The sequence below is a fragment of the Carassius auratus genome, unplaced genomic scaffold (genome assembly GCF_003368295.1).
Source record: "Carassius auratus strain Wakin unplaced genomic scaffold, ASM336829v1 scaf_tig00215870, whole genome shotgun sequence".
Taxonomy (NCBI): Eukaryota; Metazoa; Chordata; class Actinopteri; order Cypriniformes; family Cyprinidae; genus Carassius; species Carassius auratus.
This window is the reverse complement of record NW_020528285.1, coordinates 6,754-24,034: the sequence shown is the minus strand read 5'-3', so window position 1 is coordinate 24,034 and position 17,281 is coordinate 6,754. Positions and strand designations below refer to the sequence as shown.

Genomic DNA, 17,281 nt, shown 5'->3' with positions numbered 1-17,281 from the left:
TAATAATAATAATAACAAAGTAATAGGCTATACATAGCCTAATGTTCACCAAACATATAAAGTCTCCATTTTAATAATTTCATTTATTTTAATTTCTTCCTCCGTCCTCGGGACAGCCTTTTATTCTCATCACGTACAAGTGGCGAAAAACCTGCAAACTTTATTGACGACGTAAAATGTTCAAGGTTACAGTAGAGTTCAGTGCTCTGGCATGTAGGCAGTGATAAGTGCGTCGCGCGCTGCTGTACCAGTGGAGGAAACTTCACTTCAGTGTGTTGGGGGTTTGGCTGTATGACGTCGCGGGTTGGGTTACAATAAAGAGGCGGTTTGACTTTGGGACCACAAGACAGAGCTAGAGTAAGAGAGAGAGTTTCTACCCCGAGTAACCAAATACTCACAGCGCACAACCGCTGGACCACAGCTGTGCGAACTTCAGAGTTTTCCCGTGTCTCTGCTGCGAGAACATGCTGAGGAAGACGAACGTTTCTCCGATCCGCCTGAGAGTTGTGCACTGAAGTTTGAAACGCTGTAGGACGACTAAGTGATCGTAAACCCTCTTATTTTGGATCGTCCCGCTTCACCAAGATCTGGTAAATAGTTTCTGGCATTTTGGAATATTTTTGACAAGCTTTTCTTACTTTTGCAAGACATATATAGTCTGTATGTCGGCGGGGATTTCCTGCGGTAGGCGTGAACAACACATCTTCAAGTGCACTTGCAATGAATTAGTTGGGCGAGAAATTGCATGACGTGCAAAACTTTTAAAAAGTGTAGTAACTACATTGTAATTGCATAGGCCTAGTAGTTTGTTGTTCAAAGCAGATAAAACTTACGCAAAGTGTTTAATGTGTGAATGGTGGTCTTTAATAGCTAGTGATCGGTCAGTGATCAACAGGTGGGATGCGCATTCTAGAATCTTATTGATAATACGTGGTGTGAAAACATTTAAATATTTGTTTGTGGAACAAAACACTTTAGTTTTTGCAACGTTAATATTGCTCAAATAAATTAATAATTAGCTTTGTGATAATTATAAGCCTCTGTGATGTCATCCGAGGTTTTTCGTTAAAAACTATAACAAACGTAAATTCGTAGAAACAAATCGTGAACTTTAAATGTTATTATGTATCCGTTGAAAGATACCTTTTCTTCCTAAACCACGCGTGTCCTTGTGGTCGGTGATCTCGAGTCGTTTTTCGTGTAGGCTATGTTTTGAATGGACCGCTACAGTTTTACACTGATGCTAGGTGTTGAGAAAATTAGTTATTCGTTTGTTTCGATTTATTTTAAGCGCTATTCGTTCAGAGTGTACTGCGGAAAAAAGCGAAATTGGCAAAAATAAATAAATAGAAAATAAATTAAACCAAATATATTTTGTCACTTAAGAAAAAGTATGTTATCTTAAAATAAAACCAAAACCAAAACATCAACAACAACAACAACTAAAACTTTCTTTTAAATTAATGTGGAATATATAGGTTATTTGTTTTGTAATATAGGTCTAGTTTAAAAATATGCATTAATATATTTTTTTATTATTAGTCGAACGCTTTGATTTTGCAATTAAAGTGTTCTAAAAGTCCTTTAAATATAATCTAAATAAACCAACAATTTAAATTTATTAGGTATTGATAAATAAACTTTAGGATCAATTCAGGTAACAATGCCACTGAACGTTTTAAATTTTGGCTTAATATATTCATGTAAAGAAATGTGTATTGGATGCCACTTTTGTCCAAAACGATTACCGTCAAAACATTTCAATTATTCACGATTTGTTTAATTTATAGACAGAAAATTCAACGAATGTAGATATCACAACCAGTATAATAACAATAAAATGCATTTAAAATTAGTATAGGCCTGATGATAAATAAAGTAAATCAGTATTTCGAGAGTAACCTATTTATAATTTGACCTGAGATGCATCAGGCTAAATCTGGCACAATATGCGGTGGCCTTTATTTATTATTTGAAAATGTTACACTGTCATTCTTTTCTTTTGTACAGGCAAATACATTTTATATAAAATTGCAAACACACACACACACATACACACACACACACATACACACAAAGAGCTAGGTATTCTCCACAATACTTAAATATATTTGTATATTTATTCAACTGTTTGACGGTGCTTAATGAATGGTGTGTTTCCCTCTCTCCAGGGTTAAGTGATCACATCCTCTCGGGGGGCTGCGCGGAAAAAAGAAAACATACACTTACTTGATAATCGTTGCACAATTGACCAAAGGCCCGTCGTTAACGCATGAACCTCGAGACCGTGATTAATTCCTGTAATACACGTCGAGATTTCTCTGTGATCTCCGTACGCACGACAGGCGCACATTCACACCTACCGAGAGATAAAACACTGATGACCTCCGCGCGCTCAACGCGCTACTGATGAAAGCTGAGCAATCACAGTTATTGATAAGAAAGTTTGCTGATAGACAGAGGCCAGAATGAGGTCGCAAACTGTTGGCACTAGCCATGCGTCTGACAATATATTGGAGTAGGCTGTTTGCACACTCATGGGTGTGTGCAGAATCCTATTTTCTTTTTTTTTACTTTCTTTTTTTTGTGATAGGCTAGATAATAATAATTATAATAAAATAACTTGGCAAACTGTGGAGTGATTTTCGAGACTATTTCATCACCTTGTCTGGGATAGTCGTTATAGTCCCACAACACTAATTGGGCCTGGCGTGGGGACAGAATCTGTGAGATTTACCCAGACACAGTGCGCAAATCCGACTAATTAGCCAACGATGTCCCGGTAAAAAAAAAAGAGGTTCAAGCACTTGTGAAATCCCACAATTCAGAAACGACTTTTCTCCCCAAATCTTTCAACTGTGTTAGGTTTAACGGTTAAGCAGACAGTTCAGGTAACAAACCCCCCTTCGTCACACGCTTTAAAGGTATGTGGACTTCAAAGGGTTAAGGGTACGAGCCTGTTCTCGGGAGCGAGTCCTGATCTCCTCTAATGACCCCCGTAAGTAAAAGTCAATTACTTCTGCGCCATGATCAGAGCGTCCAAATCCCCAGGGGTTGCTTTGAGCTTAAGAAAGACTAATTAGGGCTATTTCATTTTTTATTTACCGCGGATCAGACTCTTTACGCTTCCTTAGTTTATTCGGGACAGAAATACACACAAATTAAGTGCCATCCTTTACATAGGCCTTCAGCTGGAAATGTGTCTAGCGACTTTACTTTTTTTTTCTTGACCTTTATGGAATTTTCAAAACATGACACACAGGCTGTGACTTTTAAATTAATTTAGCAGCTCTTTGACCTTATCCATTGTAACTAGAACCATATCTGGCATCCCTATAGTCTCGTTTTGTACAGTATTCACAGTAATCTAACACACAACACCTTGTTGCATTTCACGTGGTACTTACAAAACTGTGTGAAAAAAAAATCCTCCAGACGATATGAGTAACACTGTAAACACACCAAGCCTGTTTGCATGAGTGTGTGTGTGCTTGTAGTTCCTGATGAGACAAAGAGGAGTTATTGTGCTTTGTGTCTGTTCTCATCCAACCTGATTAAACAGTCGAGGCAGGTATTTCACCTGCTGTCTTTCGTCTTCATGGCCATAGGCATATTTTCGGCATGCAGAAGACGCCTACGCCAAAATGTACATGCACACACACTCATCTGGCAGGCTTGAGCATTGCTTTGTGCTCACGTTGGAGTATGCGCTTTCAATATGTCAGACAAGGTGCCTAGTTTGACAAGTGCACTTTATGTCTTGACGTGAGTGTAAGCGTGTTTTAAAAAAAAAATTTTTTAGGGAAGTTCCTTCAACCCTCTAAAGCAAGATGTTTCCAAGTAATGCATAATATAGGCCTATAGAAAACGGAAAATACAAACATAGTGTGTGGATTCTCAATAGATGTCTGGAGGTGTATTATTTTTGGGACAGTGCTAAACGCCCTTCATTAATTTTTCTCCGTTTTTGTCTCCTACAGAAAATTTCTGAAATCAGTCATGGGCAGTAAAACGCTCCCAGCACCCGTGCCCCTTCATCCTTCTCTGCAGCTGGCGAACTATTCCTTCCTTCAGACCTCCAACGGGCTGCATTTGCCTGCTGACCACATGCCCAGCATCTACAGTTTCAGTGCCTTGCACGCCGTCCACCTGCACCAGTGGACTCTGGGCTACCCACCGTTCACTTTGCCTCGATGTACCTTCTCCAAGCTGCCTGGCCTGGTGGATGCCCGCTTCCCTCTCCCCTCAATCCCTCTGTTTCCCCATCTTGTCCAGCCTGCCAAACAGGAGTCCCCCGGGCCTGGGTCTGGAGCGTCCAGCAAAAGCAAACCCCGTTTTGACTTTGCCAACCTGGCGGCGGCCGCCACGCAGGATGACGCCCTGAAGGCAGAAGATCTGAGCACTAACAACGGGCACGTGCGCTCGCCTTCATTAGGCTGCCTGCTGGATGTGGCCAAGCTCTCCTCACCGGAAAGAAAACCAAGCCGAGGACGACTCCCATCCAAGACGAAAAAGGAGTTTGTGTGCAAGTTCTGTGGCCGCCACTTCACCAAGTCCTACAACCTGTTGATCCACGAGCGCACGCACACAGATGAGCGACCGTACACTTGTGACATCTGTCATAAGGCCTTCAGGAGGCAGGACCACCTGAGAGACCACAGGTAAAGACATATCAGTACACTAATCATAGATCAGATGATTTAGAGCCGATATTGAAACACATTCCTGTTCATACCTGCCCATTCATAATGTATGGTATCACAAATTCTTGCCCACACACAAACACATAACTACCTTTTCCAATCATGACCTCATCATGCATTACTGCATAATGATATCCTCAGTCATTCCAGTTAGAAAATATTACAAGGTAAATGTAAAATAATAATGTGCATATATACAAATACAAAAACAACTATTCATTTATATACAATTGAATGAATACTTTTTGTGTGTGTGTTTAAATCGGTGTGTATAACAATCAATTAATCTATGCACTTTTTTGTTTTATAAAAAAAAAAAAAAAAAAAAAAGAAGAAGAAGAACTTTAGGTTCCTGGCAGAACAGATTCAGACAAACAAATCAGTTTCTTATTTATTTATTTTCAAACCACACCTGCTCTCGTGATTTATGACATTTGTTATTCCAGAACTTTAAGAATGGTGTAAATTAGTTGAGACATGTTGAACAATCTCCTCCAATTCTTCAGTAATGATCTTGGCTCTTTTCCTGACTGACAATTATCACTAGATATACTTCATGTTTATGATTTAATTAACAATTGCAGACTCAAAGATTTGTCATAACAAGACCGCTAACTATTGCGCCGTCTTTGCCATCATTTCACTAGCTCACATTTTTTGGCAGAAAACTGCTGTGCAGGATATATAATCCTAGAAAAGAAGCTCGGACATCTTTAAAATCTGTGTTGTTAAAGTTGTAAATATGCCTCCATCCATTAACAAATCACAACTGTTCTCCTTCTTTTGTTCTCTAAAGGTACATCCATTCCAAAGAGAAGCCATTTAAATGCCAGGAGTGTGGAAAGGGTTTCTGTCAGTCCAGAACTCTTGCTGTCCACAAAACATTACACATGCAGGTCAAGGAGCTCAAACCAGCCAAGATAAAGTGAGGGCATCTGTTTCAGTCAATGGGGACGCTATAAAACCAAACATAGTGACACCAGCCAATAACATTGTCATTCCAAGGCCACAGAGACTCCACTGAGGGCCGTGGACCTCTGCGTACGGCTTAACGCACCAAAGATGGATTAGGCCTGACCAAAGAGCTTTCTGAAAAGGCATCCTTCCATAACCTACAGCCATCGTGCCTTAAAAGTTTGACTGATAAAAAGGAATGGAGAACCCGGATAAGAAGTCATGGAACTCAGCAGAAGCTTTAACATGGATTTAAGACAATCAAATTGCCATCTAGAGACGCCGACACCAAAGAGAACAGCTAGTGAGATCTGTGATTTTAGTCTGCACTGCTCCATTCCCAGTGATCTGTTGTTTGATTTTTGTAAACAGTGATTTTTTCCAGATATTGTTGACATTGTCGTTGATGAAGGCAGACTCTTCGGACCTATGCAGTTACTGAGAGCCCACCAAAGCTCTCGCATTTAAAACCCGAATTCAGTCGAGCAGCCATTTCTTCTAACCAAAGACACCTTCAATCATGTATTTCCTTCTTTTGTACAGATTCCTTTTTGTATAACTGATATTTGGCACTTTAATCTGATTATTGATTATTTACATATATCACTGGATTCCTTAAACTTATTTTTGAAAATAAATAGTCATTTCTGTATCAAATGCATGTTTGTCATAATCAATGCAATTCCTAACCAAATTCTTCTCAGCACGTTTTTGAAGTGAAAAAAAAAAAGTTAAACCTAGAGATACAGGGGTCCAACTGGAACACATAAAGGGGATTTGTCTTCACAGACTAATTCAATATTAAACATAAGCAGGGATAAACAATGTGCTCCACACTTGACTGAATAAATCAATAAATAATGATCCGTTGATGTGAAGACATGGATTGACTTCACATTTGCCCGGGGGGCGACATCTACTGCTGTCCTTATAAGCATCTTGATTCTTTCTATGAGATTTAAATCACTGTAGCTTTAAAAAGCCATCAGAGGGCATGAAAGTACATGTATTCACAGAGAAATCAGAGCAAACAGACACACCTGCAAACACAAATCAGAGGTTGAATGGGGTGTTTAGAGAGATAAAAAGACTTATTCTAGACTGAGAAGGATTTTTCAGTAGTGTTAGATCCTCCACTCTAACCAAACACGAACTGATCTATTTTTAACCTTCAGAATTAGTAGCAAAAAGCTTCAAAGATCAAGGTTATGGAAAGGATCATCAGAGCCAGTCATTCTTATAGGCCCAGATGAATTGGACCATTACAGAAACAGCATTTCTCAACCGGCACTCTGACCCACGCACAATTTAAAAACACAAATGGAGAAGAATCTCTAAAAACTCACCATTCCAATTTCAGACCACAACATCAGATTTATTGCCTCTGCTATGGTGAGCAAAGTGCCAAAACACTTTCACAACATCTGTGATACAGTTCTTGCTCTACACCCAGAGCTGGTCTCTTGGGTTTGTTCACGGGAATGGAATATATGTGTTTGTGAGCGTGTAGAATGTGTGTGGGTTTGTGTATGATGTGAGTTTCCGTGCACAGTCATGATTACTTTCACCCTGACATCATCGCCCTTGGCTTGCAAGAAGTGGTCAACAGGCAGAGAATTCAGAATTCTTCTCAGAATCATCTTACAGTACTGTGAGAACTCCAATGCAAAGTTATGAAGCAATTTTCAAACAAAAATTATTATTATTATTACAATACACATCATAATCATTTTTGTGAAAACACCTTCTTATCTGATATTATTGTTATTAAATATAATAATGATAATAGCACTGGTTGTTGTTTTATGAATTGCTTTAGACTATAGTCTTTGATTAATTAACTAAAATTATAAATTTTTCCTAAAAAAAAAAAATTCAGCTTCATGACTGTAACACCTGATTGCAAAAGTAGCAGTTGAAGCAGGATCTAATCTGAGCAATATTAAAATGCATTAAAACTCATAAAACATACAGGCATAAAACATGGGACAGAATAACTAAGAACAACACAACAATAACGGACAACTGAACTGAACCAAGCACAGGGCTTAAATACACAGAACTAATTAGGGTAAACAGAAACAGGTGTGAACTAATCTGAAATCACAGAAACTAACCAGTGGCGGGAAAATGGAAACGAAAGAAAGTGGGTCAAACAAAGAAAACTAGAACAAACCCAACGTAGAACTGAACATACTGTACATGTGACATTAGCCCCCTTCCAAAAGGTGCTTTCTAGCACCACAGAAAAAATTAAGTCCAAAGAGGAGGGAGGGTGGGGGCTTAGGAGGTGGATGGCATGGAGCTGGACAGAGGCATGACTGATGGAACCACCACAGAGGAGATAATGGAAGGAGGAGCCAGGGTGGATGCAGAGGCAGAATGAGCCAGGGTAGAGATGACAGTGGGACAAGCCAGGGTGGAATCAGAGGCAAGAGAAGGCAAGGCAGAGATGAAGCCAGGATGGAACTCTTAAAATAAAAGCCAGGATGCTGACCCACAGCGGATTCAAGGGAGGAAGGATTCATGGTGGAGCCTTACCAGGCAAAGACAGTGACACGACAGACTGAGACAGAGCCAAAGGAGGTGGAGGCCCAGCCAAAGCCAAGGAGATGAAGATCCATGGTGACACTGAAGACCTGGAGGGCCAAGTTTGGAGATGCAGGCTCACTGGACCAAGGTGAAGACGGGGGGTTGGCAAGTTTTGATGTAGACAGTGCAAACGAAGACCAAGGTACAGCCAGAGGTAAGGGAAACCCGACTGAGCAAGAGGAATGGAGGGACAAGGTGCAGCCAGAGGAGTGGAAGTCTGTGGTAGAGCCAGAGAGATGGAGAGGCCCGGTGAAGTCCAACAACTGACAGAACCTGGTGGAGCCGAAGGAGTGTGGAGCCAAACTGGATCTGAAGGGTCGAGAAGGCAGAGATTGAGTCAAGGGCTTGGAGGACTGAGGCGGAGCCACAGGATCAAAACATCAGGACAGAGAAGGAGACTGAAAGATCCAAGGCTCAGCTACCTTGTAAAGTGGAGAACATTGAGAAAGAGCTGATGAGCTGGAAGGAACCATCAAAGGCAGAGCTGAAAGACTGAATGGTCTTGTTAAGGAGGTGGGAGAGGGAGACTGGGTGGGATTTATGACAACACAGGTGAATCAGAGCTGTACAGAAACGAAGTGTGGTGCCGAGAACTGAAACATGTAGAAAACACTCACAATCAATTAGCGTTTTATTTTTTGCTGCTTGTTGAGTGGATAAAGCTCCACAACATCCCCTCATACTCCATACTCATACAGTTTGATAGCTAACTATGCCTTCATCAAGTAAATGCACATTATCAAACCTGTACTGCTGAGTAAATCCAATTACGCCTCTAGAGTGAGAATCAAGGCTGCAGCTTTTTTGACAGGTGGGTGTGGTTTCAGAGCCAACAGAGGATACGCCACCAGTGTTTGAGAGCAGAGAAACTGCTTATTTTTAAAAGATTTTGTTAACTTTATTTACTTGGTGTGTTTCATTTCCATTCAGATTTGGCTGGGTGGTTAATAGCATATTTTTCCATGGTGTGACAAACTCAGAACACATATTTAATTTCACTTTACACAGACTTTAAACAAAACTCAGGATGCATGAAACACAGGACTAAACAACCAAGTATAATGCAACAAAAACAACTAAACTGAACCATACACAAGGCTAAAATACACAAAGAAGTAATCAGGGTGAACAGAAACAGGTGTGAACTAATCTAAAACCATAGAAGCTAACTGGTGGCAGGAAAATGGAAACAAATGGAACTGTGTCAAACACAACAAAACAAAACAGAACCCAACTTGGACAATGACACATTTCATGGATAAAATAATAAAATAAAATACTCAAAAAATACTCAATATATTATTAATTTTATGCCAAACTCAGTGAGTGTTTTAGTAAAGAAAAAAAAAAGTTGATCTGATTGCAAGGCAATGCATTTTCTTCAGCTGGGCATCATGGGTAAATGTTTCATTATGTGTCAACACATCCTGCCTCAACTTTTCTGTGACCAGGAAAAATGAAGAGATGGAGAGAAAGAGAGCACTCTGTATGAATTAAATCCTGTAATCTAAAATCCAGTGGACTAGAAGAGAGAAAAAACTGAAACTGAAGAGCTAAGCCTGAGGAAAAAAACATTCCTCCAAAGGAAAAGTCAATATGTTTTTCTTTATAATTATATACTTCCCAAGTTGACTGCAATCTAAAAACCACTGTAACAGTAAACCTCCACCTAAAATCCCCCTTTCCCCCAAAAATTCTGAGGACTATCATTATTTAATATGGGATGGTTTAACCGCCAACAACATTTCATGACCTATCAAAACTCATTCTCAGGTGCTTTTGGATTCATAAGCTTCGGAAAGTCAAGATTTATCCACAAAAACTCATTAAAGTTTAAAGGAAGATCAGACTGGAGCATTAAATCAGTTCTGACAGAAGTATTTATCATATTCTTTAAACAAACACTCTCTATGATGCTTCAGATATGAGATGTGTTACAGCAGCATCAGTTTGTTACATTCGGTGCAATCATTTTTAGACAAAGTCAGATAAGGGTTAGAGAGAAGAACAGAGCGAGGAGGAGGAGAGCGAGGGAGGGAGGGAGGTTACAGGATGGAGGTGTGCTTTGTCCTTCATTCTTCTGGCTGCCCGGAACACATCAGTCCATCAGCATCTCTAACTGACCCTCTGCAGAACAAGAGCCAAGAACACACACACACACACACACATTCAGACTTGCACCATTGCTTTGACTTCAAAACATTTTACACCCCATGAGTGAGCGCTGACGCAACCGAATCAAACAATAACACCACCACCATATTCCTGTAAATCCAAACATTGCTCACGCAGTGTTGCAAAAGCGAATACATCAGCTGGACACACACACTCGCACAAGCAGTGAGAACATTCTCAGCAAATGTCGCTGGCTGATGTATGATTTAGTGAGATGTTCAAGTATAGGTCAACTGGAGTGGCAGACAGTGGCTGTACGATGACACATTTACCACTCAGGAGCAGGTGACACATACACGAGTGGGCCATAGTGCACATGCACAGGATGGGGTGAAGTGTAGGCCAGCAGGATGGAGAGAGGACACACTGACAGACAGACGGACACACACAGGCCTCCTGAGCCCATGGCTTCCTCAGACTGGAGGAAGAGGAAGTGAAGCCAGCAAGATGTGGCCTTTAAAAAATGCACACAAACACAAACACACACACACACACACAATGGAGAGAGTTTTATTCATTAAGTATTCTGTATGGACAAATTACATTTTATGTGTCAATGCTAATGACAATGAAAAATATTTTTAAACATGCTCAGGTTTCAAATGTATAAACAATATCAGTAAAATACAAAAATACTTGAAACAGTATTTTAACATTAACATTATAATATTAACGACTAGTAAAGGAATATTTTGTTGTATACTTGTTATTACATTCATGCTGGCAGAAGACTTTTAAGGAACTTTTTTGTAATATTGCTAAAAATTTCATCATTAAAAGAGATATAGCTATGCAGATTATGTATAATTTCATTTATTCCAAAATGTAACTAAATTACATAAAGCTGATTTATTTTTCTTTATTTTCTGTTTTGACAAACAGATTTGGTTTCTGTAATTTTGGGAGCAAGTAAAAATTCATTGTGCATGTTATTGCTGAAGCTGAATTTATTTGGGTACTACAATGATCAATCTCCTCCCTACTATATAAAATTCACAACAAATTAAGACACAGATAATCCCCCCCAAAAAATTACAGCGTGTGAAAAGTACTACATTAAAATGGCTCACTAATGTAAATGTGGACACATACGAAAAGGAAGTAAAAGACGGTGAAAGATGATCCTGATGAAATGGTCTCAGATTGGTCAGTGACCTTATGACCTTTACACAGAAACGGAAACAATGTCACTGTCAACTGCACATGAAGCTTTCAGCTCTTCAACAGGAAAGACTGTCTGTGCAAGAGGTGAATTTGGGATAAATCATTGCACAAGTTTACAAGAGAGAGAAAGCTGGATGCTGTGAAACAGAGTGTAACTTTCATTAGTCAAAAGCAAATGGAATAACGCTGGAATTATCAAATAAACTGTCAAGTTTTGGAGAAATAATCAGTGCTTTTCAAAGGCCTTAATATGTCGACCCCGCTTTTCAAATCGTTCCTATGCCCTCTGGAATGAGCTAAAGAATCAGTGACACACACATTCACACATTATAAAGCTTTAAAGCATAAATAAGCCATATATCATAATAATACTAACATTGTTGATTAAAAAAATCTGACTGTGTGAGTGCCAGCTGCCGTAACGCACCAGCATCAGCTAGGTCAGATATTTCTCTTAAATTTGATGTGACTTTTATTTTACGCAGAGGCGCAAGTGAAAGCTTAGCTCTCATTAGAGCTGACCGGACTGGGAAACGTTCAGGCCCCGTAATAACCCAATGATTTCAGAACAAACCTCAACATCTTTGTTTTTGGTTACAGGCATAATTTAACTCGGCACGGATTCGGGGTCATGTCTGAGGTGAAAAAAAAAAAAAAACCTGTACACAGCAGTATTTTAATCGGGTGTCATTTTCAGTTCTGAGCTGATTTCATTCGGGGAGTGTCTTCGCTGAAGGTGAAGTTTATTGGAGAAGCAATCGTCTAAATTAAGACAAATTACTCTGCTCTGCAATGAGGTTTGCGGCTCTGAGATGCACGCAAACGGCTTGGTGCAAGTATGCAAGTAAATGTAGACTGATTCTGAAACTTTTATTAACCAAGGTTATTTCATCTTGTTAAAGAGCGGGCAGGAACGGCAAGTGTAATTGCAGAACAGCCATCCAATAATGATATACACCAAGTGTGCGGCTTCTGTAAGGGTAACCACATGATCATGACCATATTGTAAACCTCTAAAGTGCCTTCACACTACTGCAGTGCAGCGAGCAGAACATTTCACCTGCAGAAAGTCGAACACAGCCCTTTAATTACGGAGCTATCAATAGAGAGACTGCAATTACAAATCAGCCGGATTGGTTTCAAATGTGCAGTGTGCATTCGTGTTTGTGTTTGGAAGTGAAGTTACCAATAATAAGCAGGGAAATGCTTTTAGGTCCCATGTGAGAAGCACATGGGCAAAGTAAAAAGTGAATAAATGGGCTCCTGCTGAACTGAAGCAGTGGGGCAATGTAACAAAACAGTAAATAGAAACTGGACAATAAATCAAAGATTAAAAAGCTGCAAATTCCTCAAAAGAGCACTATTTATCAATCAATAAACTCTCATAAAGTGTGTATCAGATGATGGAGGAGGATGTTTTTTCAAACGCCGCACATTACCTCAGACCTGTCTGATCCTAACACAAGTGTTCCCATGCCCGAGTTTTATTTGATGAAATACAAATTTATTGCAATAAAATCGGTTTATGATATAATTTCAAGAAACAAGGGAGAATATAATTGAAGTATGATTTGACTGGGTGCGGAGCCTTGAGAAAAGTTAAAGCATGCCAGAGAGAAGAAAAGCAATTACGCCTGGAGCGGAATCCAAGGCATTACTGGTCAAAGACTACAGGGTAAAACGGCCCTGTTTGCAGTTTGCTTGGTAATTTTAAAGACCATTGCACCGGTCTTTAATTTATCAAGCCTCCATATCAAAGCTGAAGGGCAGATATTGTACATTTGGACAATGATAGGCTATTTGGTTCCAGGTTTAAATCTCCTAATGGAGCTCACCCCTATTCAACCAAGAACCTCTCGTTTCACAATGCAAAAATATAGACGGAGCGGGTAAATAGTTCGATTTTTGCGCTATGGCACAAACTATGTCTAAAATTCATAATTGCTGTTTGATTAAATTTAACCATTGATATTATCAAATGCAAAACGTGTGTCCAGTTTGTTTCAATTAAGCACACGTTTCCTTAGTGTCCTGTAGGTATAAAGTTTCCTATAGTCGGAATCAGTGTGACCCTGTGATTCCTGATTCAGTTTGTTCCTGGTTAACAGTGCAAGCTGATTTCTTACAGCAATCCAACTGTTCCGCAAAGCACATTCCCCCGCTTTGCAAGCAAACAGTACACACCACAAACACTTAATAACACTCGCTAAAGAAAGGTTCCTGTAGTACATGTGGCTATTGACAGCACACAATGTACGTCATTAATGAAAAGCCCTTGTTTTAAAAGCAAAAGTGTCATTTGCAATTAGCGTTGAGGAATTCCTCATGACCAACGCCTTATATATTAGCTGATGTATTCTGTGCTATTTACCCTGAAATATGTGAATTAATGGAAGAAAAGACAAATAGCATTTAAATCAGCACACTGAGTCCTCTCATAAAACTTTTCCCTGCACCGGGACAAAAGGGCCGACCGTGTCGTGTTCTAGTTCAGACTGATATTCGAAGCACTACCGCGCCAGTTTCACAGACCTTTGGAAGGACCCTTGACTGTATGCGGAGCCTCAAACAAGTTATTACACCCCCGTACTCTCTGGCTCAACACATTACTGTTTGGCAGCGCGAGTTGAAATAAGGCAAACGATTAAATAAATCGCTTAATTGGTCATTAGGGACACACTAACATGAACCCTGGCTCACCGGTGTCTCATGTCGAAACTCCACCTGTAAATTTGCTCTGCAAACAAGAGAAACATTACTTTTTATTGCCTCTCAAGTGGCTGGATTCATGTTTAAAATAATGATTACTTGTGTATGAGAGGCAAACTGCAGATATCTTCATCTTAAACAAATCTAGGGGACTAGAATCCAGCAGAGAGGGGCATGAGAACTGAAAACAGCGCTGGACTGGAGAAAAAGAAAGAAAGGATGAAAAAAAACGGAACGGAACAGATAAAGACATCTTTTTGACAGCAAGGAAGAAGTCCAAAAGGGTAGAAATAGATGTTTATGAACTGAACTGAATTGATTAGTAATGTCCCTGTCACAGCATGCTTAGTGTGGTATACTGCAAAATCCATTCAGTAGCTGGTGCTGTTCTCACCGATTCCATTATTTATTGAGATAATTTGCCCGGTTCAAAACCCCTTTTTCCAAATTTTGGCTAATTTGATAACGCTTAGACTATGATTAAATTACTCTCAGCTCGTTAGTTTAAATTCATTTTGCATGCAGTTTTTCCCTGCAAAAATAGAGTATAAAATGTGACAAAAAAAAAATGTCAGCAGATACCGGCCTGTCCATGAACAAACATTTCTTCTGATTCATTTCTGATGTGTAATTGTTTGATGTATGTGAACTCTAGTTTTATGATGAACTTGTGTAACTGCTTTATGTCAGAAGATTAGAACAGTAGTACAAAGAGAGCAAGAAAAATGTTTATAGAAAGAGGAATAAAAGGCTAGATAGAGCTGAAAGAGAAATCAAATGTTTGTCTAACTGATCGAGCAGACAAGCAAGTTACAAGTAAATGAGAGGAATAAACTATTTTGCCAGTAACAGTTTGTGTTCAGTAGTAATGGAGTCATTTCAAGCAAAAAAAAAAAAAAAAAAAACATATTCCAACACTCCGGTCTCAGAGAGAATTACAGAAATCTGCTGGCCTCTTGTTGAGCAGTTTGGTCAATTCGTCACAGTAGATTCTGTTACATGGTAGAAATGGTGTGTGCTGTCTACCGTACTGTGGTTTGTTCATTAAACCTGAACACAATCTCTCTCACCAAACTAATCAGAGGCCTGGCCAACCACAAACTACACAAATGAGGAAGATGATCGAAAGTGATTGTGATGATTACATTCTTACAAATTCATAAAGACAGACACAGTTATTATCTTTATAACTGTGGAATAAGATAAAACTAAATGCATGAAATTTGAAATAACAGTTTTCTATTTTAAAATGTTTTAAATTGGAATTTATTCGTGTTATATTGAATTTTCATAAGCCAGTATTCAGTGTCACATGATTCTTCAGAAACAATTCAATATGCTGATTTGGTTCTCCAAACACATTTCTTATTGTCATTGCTGAAGACAATCAAAGACATGCTGTGATTCAGTTTTTCTGAATTCTCTGATTAATAGAAAGTTCAAAAGAACAGCTTTTATTTAAAACAGAAATCCTCTGTAACAACATTATTCATGTCTTCAGTGTCACTTTTGATTAATTTAAAACATCTTTGCTGAATAAAAGTACTAATTTCTTTAAAAAAGAAAAAAAATCTTACCGACCCCAAACTTTTGAATGGTATTGTGTATTTCACATGTATATGCCAAGAGCATAATTAAAATCATAAGTGTTAACACGACACATCCTGCTGTATTCTAACACTTGCAGTTTCTTGCTTCCTATAAATAACTGATACCAGTGTGGATAGCATTTCACCGTCCTTGTTGTTTAGGCTTTCTGGGCCTGCCGAATGTTTAGCACATTGCTAAAGAATTCAAACTCCAGCTTTGGCTGCCACTGATGGTTCATATTTTGGCCCTCTAATGCAGAGAGGAAGTACATATGGAGCAATAAAAATAAAAGCCAAAATAAATCAGAGCAGTTGCACAATAATGTAGGCGTTCATGCATTTTACAAGACAGAAGAGAGGCCACAGATTTTCTTACTCTGTTTTTTTTTTTCTCTCTCTTCGATCAACACTTGTTGGCATGTGTTTGCCCTAATATGCAGAAATATTAGACCAAGCTGCGAGTGGCAATCTGTCTGTCATAATAAAAAAATAAGAAACACGTTTGCTGGAATATGTTTATGATTGAGGCATTAGATTCGAAAATTTCAGTGGAGTAAATATAACTGTGCTCATTGCTTACTCAATACAATTTTTATGTATTTTATGTATTTTACACCCTCCACTTGTTCTAAACTGATATTAATTTCGTGCTTCATCTGAACACAAAGAAGATACTTTCAAGAATGATGGCAGCCATTAACTTGTATAGGAAAAAAAAAATACAAAAATTGTGGCTAGTGTGACTATGGCTAGCGTCAACTGTTTGGTTACCAAGATTTTTCAAACATCTTCTTTTGTTTGCAACACCCCTAAAGAAATTTACACAGCTTGCGGCTTATTAAAAGATGACCGAATTTTTATTTTTGGGTGAACTATCGCTTCAAGATAGAACGCTTGGAAAATTAAAGATTGCTCGGGTTGTTTCTATGCAGACTGCAAAACAGGTGGCTCAGAAACTGAGGGTCAGAGAGGGTCGTCCTGAAACGGCTCTATTGAAATGTTTCCACTGAACACGGTGAGCTGTTGGAGTCCTGCGGGGTGATCTGAACAGGATTGGGCCTGACATTCTGCAGGTTTAGAAGTTGGCTAGCAGCAGACAGATTACTGCAATACTGACATGTTTGTTTAATTATGTTTAAAAGTACAGGAAGGCGATCTCTGCCAGGAATATGTGCTGTTTTTTGAAACTAAAGAAGAGAAAAACTACCAACAAATAAATACTTTCCCCTGAAAGCAGCTGATGCTCGGTAATACAAGATCACAAAGCATCCCTCATCTGCAGGAGCTGTGTGTGTACGTGCAAAAGTGTACATCTGTGTCTACATAAACCAGTGTGCTCGAGCTCAGAGCCGTAACGAAGATTTCCATCATCACTTTCTGAGCGCTGGAGCTGGT

General features: G+C 39.2%; 1 protein-coding gene across 1 annotated transcript; it reads left to right on the top strand.

The window, feature by feature from the left end:
• The first annotated feature begins 335 nt into the window (after nucleotides 1-335).
• LOC113096093 (protein odd-skipped-related 1) lies at nucleotides 336-6,314 on the top strand. The gene is made up of 3 exons (XM_026261489.1): nucleotides 336-590; nucleotides 3,981-4,661; nucleotides 5,500-6,314. The coding sequence occupies exons 2-3, from the start codon at nucleotides 4,000-4,002 to the stop codon at nucleotides 5,630-5,632; spliced, it is 795 nt and encodes a 264-aa protein (XP_026117274.1). The 5' UTR covers nucleotides 336-590; nucleotides 3,981-3,999; the 3' UTR covers nucleotides 5,633-6,314.
• Nucleotides 6,315-17,281: the final 10,967 nt, after the last annotated feature.